Here is a 13,198-nt window from a genome sequence, read left to right as displayed (position 1 = left end):
GCTATCGGCCACGGTGGTCAGTTTCTATAGCTAACTACGTAGCATGCGTGCTAAATGACATTTCAATTCAAACACTCACATTGGCTCCAGGAGTTTTGCCAGCCACGACTTGAGGGCGTCCACATTTTCTATAATCATCGTGAGGAAGACGAAAACGCGGCCTATAAAATGAAAAGGAGCCCCAATACGCCTGCTTTCATCGTCTATAAATTTATAAGCTTACAGGGCCTTCTGTCGCTTTCCACTGGCAGGTCGCACCGAAATGCTTTACGGTACGTTAACACACGAGTAGTGTCGTAAACGCAAAACTCAAGAGTGTTTCGTATTCAAAACGCAACTTTAGCTAGCTAAATATTCACACTTAGCTAACATTTTTTCACGTAAAACACAAGGTTACCCTTTCGCTAAGTGAATGAAGCAAAAAGACTGACTTTTTTGTCTAACGAGCGTTATCCACGTGATATTTTCGATGGACTACATCTTCCAGAAATCATAGCGAACGGCTGTCATTGGTGTCATCAGCCGGGCAGCGGTGGCGTGGGTTTCTCTTGCTTTAGCTTCTTCCAACGCTTACATTTTAATTTTGCCGAACCAACTGAATAATTTATGATTTACCAAAATGACGGTGAGTCAATAAATTTGGTCCAAAACATTCGTAAAATATTGTAAATGTGGAAATTCTTTACAACATTGACATGTCGTAAATGTTGGTAAAGTTAGCTAGCAAACAGCTGCACACGCGAATGACGCTCAAGTTTTTATATTCCGCGTGTGATCGTCTCGATTTTCTACACGATCATTATAAAATGCACAATTTGGTGTTGTCCTATTTCCACTGCTGGGGTTAAGGTTCATTTACAGATCCGTTGTTACTATTTTACGTCTCTCCAGGAGCGAAAGGGAACAGCTAAGTTGGACTTTTTGAGAAAAATTGAGCTCGAAATCCAGGAGAAATGGGAGAAAGACAAAGCGTTTGAGACTGATGCTACGACAACAATTGGGGGAACTGCACAGTAAGTTGTTCTCTTATGACATCTGCATCCCAATTCATACCAATGGACTATTTAGACAAATCTTCAGTGAAGCTAACATCTTTTTGGAGTGTCTGGAAAAGCCCAGTGGTGGATGAAGTACTCACTTTTTTTTAAAAAATTCAGTAAAAGTACAGACACAGAAGCAAAAAATTACTTAAGCCATCATGTAATACATTACTTTAAAGGGTTTTCAAACCATTCACAGAACCCAAAACCTTTTTTCAAAATTCAGACAAATAACAACTCTCCAGATGATGGAAGGTAGCTACCCCAGGTAAATGTTCTGGACTTCATCGTTTAACTTATTTTGGTATAGTACGGTAGGTTCTAAAGGGTTAAAACAAAAAATAAGTGTGAGTAGAACTGAGAAGTGTAGAAAAAAAATCTGAAAAGCAAAAATATCAAAGAAACCGAAGGAAAAAAGGGGGAAACTTTTCTAACTATGGCTTAAAAAATCTGCCTAAAATGTTTAAAGTTTTTATATAATGGATGGAAACTAAATGAAATTGCATGATTTGTGTTCAAAAACAACTATTTCAGCAGCAGGATCAAAATCGGTGTCAGACAACGCTCAAAGCAAAATCACATGTCATTGTTTACATCCCTAAAGATAACTTCCAGGTTACAGCTGCAACTAAGGATTATTTTTCTATTTCATTAATCGAACGATTCCTTAAACGATTAATCGATTATTAAGATAAATGTCATGTTTTTCAATTACCTTCACAATTGCACGTGAAGTTATTTTAAGCATTTTGTAAGTAACAATGAAGACAAAATGGATGACTATGTCCTTAAAAAAATATTTTATTAAAGCATCCTGACTTACTGTAGTCTACAACTGTTTTAAGTACATAAAACCTGTTAGTTTTTAATGAAGGTTCTGAGTATAAAACAAAAAAAAGCATTGGTAACACTTTACAATAACTATCCGTTTTACTAGTTAATAGATCATTAATAAACTGTTGATAAATGATTTATTGTTGATTTGTGAAGTATTTGTTAACAGTTTGTTAAGCATTTACAGGGTGTTCTTAACCTGAAACACAGTTTGTGTAGAAATGTTTCAAGTTTTTGTGTGTAACCTTTGGCATTTCTATCTTTTCAGGTTAAGAAAGGTTTTGAAGTTTTCTTCAAAAGAAAAGGCATTTTGATAAAGCATTTTGCAGGCAGCGCTCATGTTGTACATTTATGAAAATCTGCCATAGAAACAACAAATATTTGTAGTTTTCTTTCTATATTTAACCAATAAAACTTATGACCTTCAACATAAAGTGTATATAGTTTTATAAAGATCCATCAACTAGCATAGGCATTTAGAATGGGGTCAACCATATTGGAACACTCTGTAAATGCTTAACAAACTGTTAACAAATACTTCACAAATCAACAATAAATCATTTATCAACAGTTTACGAATGATCTATTAACTAGTAAAACGGATAGTTATTATAAAGTGTTACCAAAGCATTTCACAGTACACAAAAGTCCTGTTCATTCAAATAAAAAAATAACAAGCCTGTCTTATTTAACCAAATAAATTATTTATAATTAACCTAAATAGTTATCCAAATGTTATTTTAGGCACCTACAGTTATAAACATTAATGCTCATCTCATGACAGTGTGTATGATTGTTTAGTGACAGTCATATGGCACCACTGTCAAAGTGTTAACAAATTCCATAATTAGCAATTAATGAAACACCTGGGACAGCAACTGAAGAAATAATTAACACAGAACATGAATTTTGATTGTTAATCACATCTGTAGCGATGCAATGCATACTAGGAGGCATGGTGGACAACAACAGTATTGACAGCAGGTGGCAGCAGAGGTTGACTTTCTCCTCCAAGGGAGCAGTGATGGCCAAATGAAGCTTCTTGAAGCAATGAAGCTTTGCAGCCAATTGGTTCAAAGCTTCATGGTGGTTCATTTGGTCTTATGACGGTCGTATGATGCCGCTGTCAAATAAAGTGTTACCAGTTAATATCTTTTGGTGTAAATATCCCATAATACATTGAGGACAGCTGCGACTTATAGTCCAGTGCGTCTTTTGTACGAAAAATTGTTTTCTTGCCAAATTTGAAGGGTGCGGCTTATAGTCAGCTGCACCTTATAGTGCGAAAATTACGGTATTCTTCAGTGAAGCTAACATCTTTTTGAGGCATCTGGGAAAGCATCAACAGGAGAAAATCATTGTCAGAAATCGAATTTGCCATTCAGCGATTCATTGTGATGGCTTTCTTTGCATGTTTTAATAAAGCACTGTACTGTATTTTGCAGCAAAAACAAGTACTTTGTCACATTCCCTTACCCTTACATGAATGGGCGGTTGCATCTTGGTCACACATTCAGCTTGTCAAAGTGTGAGGTGAGTTGGAGCATTTTAAAAAGGAAAGAGACTCTTCTAGTTCTTAGATTTTTTATTACAGGCTGATTGATTAATTTTGGACGTATTGTTGCCTGTAGGTTACGAGTTAGCCAGTAGAGGGCATGCCTCGAGCGTGCTGAAGCGCACTAGTGCTCGTTTAACATACGCTGTTTCTTGGCAGTTTGCGGTTGGCTACCAGTCCTTGAAAGGGAAGAAATGCCTTTTCCCATTTGGTCTCCACTGCACAGGCATGCCAATCAAAGTGAGTGCTTTTGTGTGTTCGTTCTGATTGCCCTATGTGTACAGTGTGAAAACAAAAACAAAACATGATATATTTTTCACAAAGGCCTGTGCAGACAAGCTCAAGCGCGAGATGGAACTGTATGGAAATCCACCACAGTTTCCAGACGAGGAGGAGGAAGAGAAGAAGGAGAAGCCAGTGACTTGCGATGAAATTATCATTAAGGACAAAGCAAAGGGGAAGAAGGTCAGAATGGCAGTGAATGATTTGTACCGTTTTTGTCATCTTGTAAGTTTCTGTGCTGTCCTTTTTTCCGTTAGAGTAAAGCAGTGGCCAAATCCGGCTCCTCCACCTTTCAATGGAACATTATGAGGTCTCTAGGCCTGTCTGACCACGATATTTGCAAGTTCGCCAATGCTGAGCACTGGCTGGAATTTTTCCCTCCTCTGGCAATTAAGGACCTCAAAATGATGGGCGTCAAGGTACAAAATCACCTTTTTACCCTTCATAATAATAAAAAAAAAAAAAAAAACCTGAAAGGTTATTAAATGTGTGTTGTTATCTTACAGGTGGACTGGAGACGCTCGTTTATCACCACTGACGTGAACCCCTTCTACGATTCTTTTGTACGCTGGCAGTTTCTCACTCTGAAGGAGAGGAAAAAGATTAATTTCGGGAAAAGGTAAGATGAAAAAAAGCTAATCAGAGTTTAGCGGATGTTGAAAAACATTTGTAATTATCTTTGGAGATATACCATCTACTCCCCCAAGGATGGGCAACCGTGTATGGACCATGACAGGCAGACAGGAGAGGTATGTGTACTTGGTGATTATATTTTTATTGTGTTCCATAGAATTTTTTAGCTTTACTGTGTGCATTTTATTGTATTTTTGTGATTTCCCCTTGTATGGATCAAGAATTTTTGATGGTTTTAGTTCTACTTCAAGAACTGGTTTTAGTTCTAATTACAGTGGTACATCTATTTACAAAATTACCGTAATTTTTGGACTACAAGGTACACTAGACTATAAGCCTCCACTGACCAAATTTGACACAAAAACGGCACTTGCTCATAGATAAGCTATAAGCCGCAGCTGTCCTCACTGTATAATGGGATCTTTTCACTGAAAAATACAAACCGGTAACACTTTATCTGACAGCGGCATCGTAAGAATGTCATAAGACCAAATGAACCACCATGAAGTCTGTATTGGCTTACACACTTTATTGGGGCAACAATAATAAAAAAAATAAAATAAAATAACAACAGCGGGCTGCCGTGACATGCGACCGGTATCTCGTCCGTTCTCCCGTTATTCCTATTCGTTTCGCCCTAGGTCACAGCTCCCCAGTTTGATCATCTCTTAAGGGGGCCGCGCTTAGTTACGGACATTACAATACACAATGAATACGTTGCCGCTGAACCATTCACACTAGGCTGCCACTAGTTTGAAACGGCCTTTAGAAAAAAAAGAACATCTCATCTGCAAGAGGCGGTGCGCCACAATCTTTAAATGTAGGGAAAACCATGCAGAGCAAAGGGTGGCTACTTTCAAGAGACAACAGATGTTTTGAGTTATTTCACCTTTTTGTCAAGTACATATTTCCACATGTGTTCATTCATAGTTTTATTAGCTTCAGTGAGAATGTACAACATGCTCAATGAAAATACAGAAAACGCACGAATGAGAAGGTGTGTCCAAACTTTTGGACTGTACTGTAAATCTTTTATAAAGCATAAAACTGCTTTGAAACCTGTAACACATACATGTTACAATTATATTATTGTACAATAATTGTACATAATAATTGTGCATATTGTGAAAAACAAAGAATATAGTAAAGAATAAAAGTTAATACAAATGAAGAAGTTGCTGGGATACACACATACAGTAGACGTCCCTCTTATGCCTGGAAGATGCTAGACCAGGGGTTTTCAACCCAGTCCTCAAGGCACACTGTGGGTCCTGGTTTTTGTTCCAGCCGATCCAGCAGAGACAGTTGAACCAATGAGGCTTCTGCTAAAACAAGCCACACCTGACTGCAATCAACTGATTGCACTTGTAAAACACCAGATTGGGGAAAAAGTGTTGTCATCTTGTTTGGTAAGAATGAAATCCTGCACCCACAGTGTGCCTTAGTGGAATAGGTTGGGAACCCCTGTGCTAGACAATAGCAAATAGTAGAGCAGCTATAAGTATGTCAAGCTCAGTGAACTCTGGTAGCTGCGAGTAGCAGCACATCCTGTCTTTTTTTGGCTTTCGTAAATTTAAATTTCTTTTGTAACAAGAGGCAATATTTTCCTGTTGAGGCGTGTTGTAACCTGAAAATTCCGAATGTAGAGACGTTCGTAAGTAAAGGTACCAGTGTATTCTTTTTACTACAGGTCGACAAATATGGAATTTTCAAAGGTTGATATGGGCTGATGCTGATACCGATATCCAAGAATATTTTCAGCCGATTGATGATTTCCAAAGCTTATTTTTTAAATTGATATTTGACGCCGCTATACTTTTTAAAAACATGAAGGTTATGAAAGGCGATTTTTAAAGAAATGCCTTGCGTAATAAAAAAGGTCTGCACCATAGCAACGAAAGTGCCACCTGTTGTAGTGGTTGTGCAATTACTAGGGTTGTCCCAAATGATTATTTTTTTACAATTTACAATTTGTTCACCATCAGCCCTTCCGGCTCAAATGGATTGGACGTTTAGCACCGGCAGTGGCAGCCAGTGACTTAAATGGCTGTTTTGTTTTGAAATATTGATGCCATTTAATTGTTCATTATAGATATTATATAGTCGTTTTTTTTCTGTGCCCCATTAAGTGATATTTAACTAATATTACACAGAATGCATTTTAAATATTATAAATAAAATGGCACTGAATCGGGAACAAGTTTGTCCAAACTACTACTATTATTAAAAGAGATGTATGTGTGTGTATGTAACCTTCATTTTACCAACTCACTGCCATGCTAAGCTAATGCTAACGCGAATGCTACGGTAATGGGGCTCTACCATCAGTCAGCGGCAGCCGCAGTTGCCACACAGATGCCAAATCAAAATCCCTTTTTATCGGCTTTTTTTGGGGGGGGTGCGGAGGTCCATTTATCAGGCTTTATTACTTTTCTTAGTCTTATTCTAGATTGTGTGCTAAAGATGAGTAGGCTTAGTTTGTTGATGAAATTTGATCTTTCTTTCCATCTCACTTTTAGGGAGTCGGACCTCAGGAGTACACGCTAATCAAGATGAAAATTGTTGAGCCATACACATCCAAATTCAAATCCAAGGTTTTCTATAGCAGGTAACAATGTTTAATGCCAGTTTATATATGGCGGAAAACACTCAGTTGACTTGAAGTTCCGCTCCGAGACCCCAAATTTGGCCAAGTTTCAAAATTGTCCTATTTGCATTTGTGATACATTATTGGAAAACTTAAAATCTCAATTTTCTGGGGGAAAAACATTTGGAACAGGAGGGCATTTACAGTTTTTTTTAAACCCCTAAACCCTAACTCGAGGTGAGAGCATGAGAGAGCATAATTAAAGACACCATGATTTTAACGAGCTATGATCACGTATTTACCTTTGTTCGATCCAAAAACTCCGTGTAGCATGTCTCACTGAGTGTCAAGACACAGCTGTAAATGGCCATGGCCGGACTTTTCGGGGATTTTATGGGTGAAACACGGTAATATAGCAAGGGTCGCAATGCAGACATTAGGAGTGGTGGTGATTTTCTTTTTCATATATTTACCCTTTTAATTTTTTTAAATCAATTTTTCTTTGTTTGGATTGATTATTTATCATCTAAAATATTGGGGAAAATGCGACAGAAAAAAAAAAAAAAAATACAATTAAGAGATAGTAATGAGGTTGATATCCGTGCCCTTTTTACATTTTTTTTTCATTGTGACGTAATTTGTTTAAAAGTTTAAAATACGCGAGTGAATAAGTCGGGTTTTTTTTTTTTTCCCAAACTAAATCAGTGCTGCAATGGTTAATCGAATAACTTGAGTATTTGATTAGAAAAAAAGATTCGAATTAAATTTTGCTGCTCGAGGTATTTGTTTAATTAAAGTGGTGTTGTAACGGCTTGTTTTAAAGTGTCTGCATTTAGTTTTATAGATTTGGGTGGATACACGGCCCTGTAGTCTACCTCAATTCACATGGCTGAATCCATCTGCACCCTGTTAAGACCAATATAAGCTAAGTTTTTGTTTGAGCTAATGTTTTTTTTAATGCATCCGTAATTTAGTTTTTAGGTATATTTAGCTATTTTTGTGGGAATATGTGTCTGAACCATTTGTTAAGAGCATTGTTAAAAAAAAAAAGTTAGCATTTTATAGCATTTAAGCTAGTTTTGCTATGTAAGTTAGCCAACTGTTCTTTTGTTGTACATAGATCCTCATTTATTTATTTTTTTATACCGTTTGAGGCTCAGCTCAGGTATTTTAATTTTTTATGTTCCTTATCGGATTATTCGATTATTCAAACTAAATAGTTCATCCATTAATTGACTACTAAAATAATCCATAGCTGCAGCCCCTAAACTAAATATTAGACATCAATTAATGATTCTCAGCTAAACATTATAGACATTTCAAATAATATAATTACTTACCTTCTTTTTATGGCTGGTTTGAAACAAAAGCTGTTGCGCGACGTCTGTAAATGGGGGTTTCCAGGGTAAAACGGACAAATTAAAAATAGTTTAGGGGCTTAATGTGCCATGAATCTGCTATGGCAGCATATAGACTTATTGTTCTATCAAACACAACATTTCTTTTGGCTTAAAATACAGCAGTTTATTTTAAAGAGGTGTGCAAGAGCAAAAACTGCTCTTTCAGTCTTGTCTGTGTTTTCCACCGTATGCACCGCTGTACTGCACTGACGATGTGAAAATTGCAGCGCCATGAAAGGCAAAAACATCTACCTGGTGGCGGCAACCCTGAGGCCCGAGACCATGTTCGGTCAAACCAACTGCTGGGTGAGGCCTGACATGAACTACTTGGCATTTGAAACCACCAGCGGGGATGTCTTCATCTGTACCAGGAGGTCTGCCAGGAACATGTCCTTCCAAGGCTTTACCAAGGAGAACGGAGTGATACCTGTGGTTATGGAAATACTTGGGCAGGTATGCATGCCTAAAGCGAACATGTCACTAGTGCATGATAAAGGTTTTAGGCAATTGTTATCAAAGCAGTAGAGGTGCTCCAGTTCATCCAGCTATGTCGAACAAACATATTTGTTTACAGGACATCCTCGGCTGCGCCCTGAGCGCTCCCCTGACCTCCTACAAGATCATCTACGCGTTGCCCATGCTCACCATCAAGGAGGACAAAGGTAAAAGAAAGTTCATCCTGAGCAATTATGCATTTAAACTCGTGTTTTTTCATCTTGGAAAAGTAAAAGTTAAAATGTCAGTGTTAAATTTCTAATTACCCTCAGGTCCCCTAGGTTTTAAAGGTTAGGGAACTCAATGAGGTGTGCTAAACACGGATGGCTTTCGTGCATTGACATTTCGCAGGCTTCCTAAACAGTTTTATTTACCATTTCCTCTTCGGAAATGTCCGTCTTGGTGCTTATCACGCGCAGTTAGGTAGCAGCTTAGCTTAGGTGTAAATGGCAAAGCAGTGCAGCTTCAAAAATTGCTCTGAATGCAATACCTTTTCTGTTTTGTGATCGCTTTCCATTAGGGACGGGTGTAGTTACCAGCGTGCCTTCTGACGCCCCTGATGACATCGCTGCTCTTAGGGACATCAAGAAAAAACAAGTGAGATGATGTTTGCACACAGTTGATGCTAAATCATGCAAATCTGTCAAGTTCAGTGCACCAAATGCCACATTTATAGTCACAAATGAACACTGTATATATTTTTAATAGGCCCTGAGGGAGAAGTATGGAATCGAGGACAAGATGGTGCTGCCCTTTGAGCCGGTAAACCTATCTTTTCAGACATGTCAGTTCAAACCAGTGGCGATGCTTTAAGACTGCAAGGGAAGCTCAGCTTCACCCAAAATCAGGTGAAGCTAGCTTGTCAAACTAAATCAGGGCTGCAATGATTAGTCGATTAACTCGAGTATTCGATTAGAAAAAAAGATTCAAATTAAATTTTGCTGCTCGAGGTATTCGATTAATTAAATTGGTGTTGTTGGCTTGTTTTAAAGTGTTTGCATTTAGTTTTGTAGATTTGGGTAGATACACGGCCCTGTAGTCTACCTCAATTCACATGGCTGAATCCATCTGCTCCCTGTTAAGACCACCATAAGCTAAGTTTTTGTTTGAGCTAATGTTTTTTTTTTTTTTTTTTTTAATGCATTCGTAATTTATTTAACCGTTTTTTTGTGGAAATATGTGTCTGAACCATTTGTTAAAGGGATCCTCTATTTTTAAGACAAGCAATTCTTAAAAGATAAATGTTAGTATGAGTTATAATAATTTGATATTAAAACCCCTCTTAATGTTTTTGTTTTAATAAAGTTTGTAAAATTATTTTAAATGATAGGTCGCCATACTTGTTACGTCGCAGTGCGTGACATGACGAAATTCCAGCGTGTCACTCCTTCGCTTTCCCAACATGTCGTCAGTTCTACCCTTCCTATTTGAACCACATCTGAAGAGTGAAGAGCAGGAAGGCACTGTCGGTCGTTCACAAGATGAGCTTCAGGGAAAAATCCGTGCAGCAAATACCCGATAAGACAAAAGTTGGGCAAAACTGGTGGTGCGAGAGAGTCCAGTTGGGAACTCCGGTTGGGAACGAAAGCGTATGCTGTCCGGTTTTATTAGCAGATATTCAAGGTGAGCATATTGCGTTTTCAAACTTATCCCAATATAATTATGTAGATTGTTAGCATCCAGAGCTGTCGTGTGCTTTACATACAGCACAGGCCAAAGAGCACACCTTGTGTAATCCATGTCTTGTAAATTGTAACGTGTGGTAGCTAGGATACGTGTATAAAAGTACCAAAAAGGGGAGAAGCTTCCATTTATGCACATTTATTCACAAAAAATATTTCCACCTTGACCACTCTTCACTCGGGAGCTCAGCACTACGCAAACACGCGTTCCCTGACGAACTCCCAACATTGTTGTAAGGGCCACTTCAGAATCACTGTCGTCACTGTAGCGTGCCATTGTGCTTTAATTATTTAGTATGATTTGGGGAAAACTCCCACGAAGAATAGTCAACATAAAAGATAGCAATAGTAATCCAAATCCGCGTTTTTTACTCACTGGAAGATCCAGGAATTAGACCGACTCCATGCCAATGTCGCAGCCAACGATTCCACAAGATAGACTGATCCGAAAACCCCGCTGTGGGACCGACGAATCATAAAAATGGACAGATCCAAAACCAATATTGCAGATGTGGTGGGACCGTCGGATCCAGAAAATAGACGGATCCCCTACTTGACTGAGGATCCAGAAAAATGTTCGGGCGCCAGTTGTAACGCGTGGTGGGTAGGGTACGTGCATACAGGGACCAAAAAGGAGAAGAAGCTTCCACTTATGCACATTTATTCACTAAAAATAATAATTCCACCTTGACCACTCACTTCACTCCCCTTGTTTCCATTTGACTGGAAATTGCATCCAAAAGCAACACATCGTGGCATTTTACTTTGCGAGTTTAGGCAGCAATAAGCAATTGTTGAACACGCTACACATTTGGAAAGATACCAATGACGTCATCACTGCGAACCAGCAAACCATAGCACCAACTAACGGTCAAAATATGGACTAAATATTATAAAATATTGCCATTGATTTAACATTTTATGTGTTTGTAACAACATACTTTAGTACAAGAGAACAATTGTGGTTTATTAGAGCCTACATGTATTTAAGTTAGAGGATCACTTTAAGAGCATTGTAAAAAAAACAGCATTTGATAACATTTAAGCTAGTGGACTTTTGCTTTGTTCTTTTGTTGAACATATATCCTCATTTATTTCTTTTATACCATTTGAGGCTCAGTTCAGGTATTTTTTTATGTTCCTTATCCGATTATTCGAACTAACTAGTTAATCGATTAATCGACTACTAAAGTAATCGATAGCTGCAGCTCTAATTGCTGGGTCAGTCGGCAGTGGGCGGGGCTCGGCTGGCCCGGACTCTTTGCATGACGATTGGATGACTGAGACTGAATCCCTTTTTGATTGACAGCGAAATGAGCGAATCAGTGATTTTGTCATATTTATATCCACAGGAGGCATTTTTCCATTTTTATTCTGTTGTTCTGAGTTGAACCAGAGACCTTCATAATCATCCTAGATACGCTTTGTTAAAAACGACTAGTGAAAAATAGAGCTATTATTTCTGGCATTTTTTTTTTAAATGGTAGCTTCTTGTGTTTGGAGACTGGACTTCTGGCACTCTAGTTTCATTCCATTCTGAGCAGCGGGTGCCACCGAGCCCCTCCATCGTGACAAAGCACTCACAGGTGCACACACTTTGAGCTTTCCCTCATTGAAAGAGCAGCATCCGCCACTGGTTCCAACATATCAAAAGTAGTTTTAAAGCCTTTATGTATGTTTGTATTTTAAGATTCCTATTATAGATATTCCTGGTTATGGGAACCTGTCTGCTCCACTGGTCTGTGATGAGTTGAAGATCCAGAGCCAGAACGACAAGGAGAAGCTGGCTGAAGCCAAAGAGAAAGTCTACCTGAAGGGATTCTACGAAGGGGTTCGTCTACAAACTGAAACTTAATCTGATGACAGAAAGCATGTACTGTAAAAACGATAATTCACTGCCAGACATTTTAAAGTTTTGACGTATTTTAGTGGCATACTGATGAATTGATTCCCATCAGATTATGTTGGTTGATGGCTACAAGGGGCAAAAGGTCCAGGATGTAAAAAAGCCCATCCAGAAAATGATGGTAGAGAAGGTAGGATCAGTTTATATTATACGATTCTAGTTGAAGAATGAGTGATTTATTAGTATCTCAAAATGCTGCTGCTGCTGCACCGCTTGTTTGCAGGGAGAGGCTTGCATCTACATGGAGCCAGAAAAACAGGTCATGTCGCGTTCGGCTGATGAGTGTGTGGTGGCGCTCTGCGATCAGTGGTAGGAACCAAGAGCGACTATGAAACTGAACAGTACGGGTGTAATCAAATGAGCTCATTTGTATTTTAGGTATTTGGACTACGGCGATGCAGAATGGAAGCAAAAGGCCAATGAAGCCCTGAAGTCTTTGGAGACGTAAGATGACTGCTTATTAAGAGCTCAAATCATTTAATAGGATCTGTTTTATGCTTTTTGCAGGTGTAGAGTGAGGACTAAAATATCAATATTTGAACTGATTCAATTCCATCTTGCACAGATTTTGTGATGAAACCAGGAGAAACTTTGAGGCTACTTTGGCATGGCTACAGGAGCATGCCTGCTCTCGAACCTACGGGCTTGGTAAGCGTTTGTTTCGGTGACTGACTACATGTACGTATATACCTGCCAAGCAATCCAAAGGTTTTTCTACCGCCAACTAAACGCGATTCAAAGGCTGTTGACGAGAAGTTGACTGATATGGGATTTTCAAATGCAG

At 38.5% G+C, this 13,198-nt stretch overlaps 2 protein-coding genes across 4 annotated transcripts in view; one reads left to right on the top strand and one right to left on the bottom strand.

The window, feature by feature from the left end:
- Positions 1–415, bottom strand: part of rbm27 (RNA binding motif protein 27) — a 70,058-nt gene extending 69,643 nt beyond the window's left edge. For 2 of the 3 annotated variants that reach the window (XM_057820460.1, XM_057820461.1), the window contains exon 1: positions 80–415. In XM_057820460.1, the coding sequence (XP_057676443.1) occupies positions 80–138 (59 nt within the window). In that variant the 5' untranslated portion in view covers positions 139–415. The remainder of the gene's footprint in view (positions 1–79) is intronic. The other variant, XM_057820462.1, reaches the window with a different exon arrangement.
- lars1b (leucyl-tRNA synthetase 1b) overlaps positions 350–13,198 on the top strand; it is a 32,426-nt gene continuing 19,577 nt past the window's right edge. Inside the window, exons 1-18 of the mRNA XM_057820458.1 lie at positions 350–625; positions 892–1,013; positions 3,320–3,407; positions 3,589–3,669; positions 3,754–3,894; positions 3,969–4,130; positions 4,218–4,330; positions 4,397–4,460; positions 6,864–6,952; positions 8,559–8,784; positions 8,906–8,993; positions 9,347–9,423; positions 9,535–9,588; positions 12,199–12,339; positions 12,467–12,544; positions 12,638–12,723; positions 12,793–12,858; positions 12,980–13,062. Coding sequence (XP_057676441.1) covers positions 620–625; positions 892–1,013; positions 3,320–3,407; positions 3,589–3,669; positions 3,754–3,894; positions 3,969–4,130; positions 4,218–4,330; positions 4,397–4,460; positions 6,864–6,952; positions 8,559–8,784; positions 8,906–8,993; positions 9,347–9,423; positions 9,535–9,588; positions 12,199–12,339; positions 12,467–12,544; positions 12,638–12,723; positions 12,793–12,858; positions 12,980–13,062 — 1,765 coding nt within the window. The 5' untranslated portion in view covers positions 350–619. The remainder of the gene's footprint in view (positions 626–891; positions 1,014–3,319; positions 3,408–3,588; positions 3,670–3,753; positions 3,895–3,968; positions 4,131–4,217; positions 4,331–4,396; positions 4,461–6,863; positions 6,953–8,558; positions 8,785–8,905; positions 8,994–9,346; positions 9,424–9,534; positions 9,589–12,198; positions 12,340–12,466; positions 12,545–12,637; positions 12,724–12,792; positions 12,859–12,979; positions 13,063–13,198) is intronic.

The sequence above is a fragment of the Corythoichthys intestinalis genome, chromosome 18, assembly GCF_030265065.1.
Source record: "Corythoichthys intestinalis isolate RoL2023-P3 chromosome 18, ASM3026506v1, whole genome shotgun sequence".
Lineage (NCBI taxonomy): Eukaryota > Metazoa > Chordata > Actinopteri > Syngnathiformes > Syngnathidae > Corythoichthys > Corythoichthys intestinalis.
This window is presented reverse-complemented; position numbering and strand designations above follow the sequence as displayed.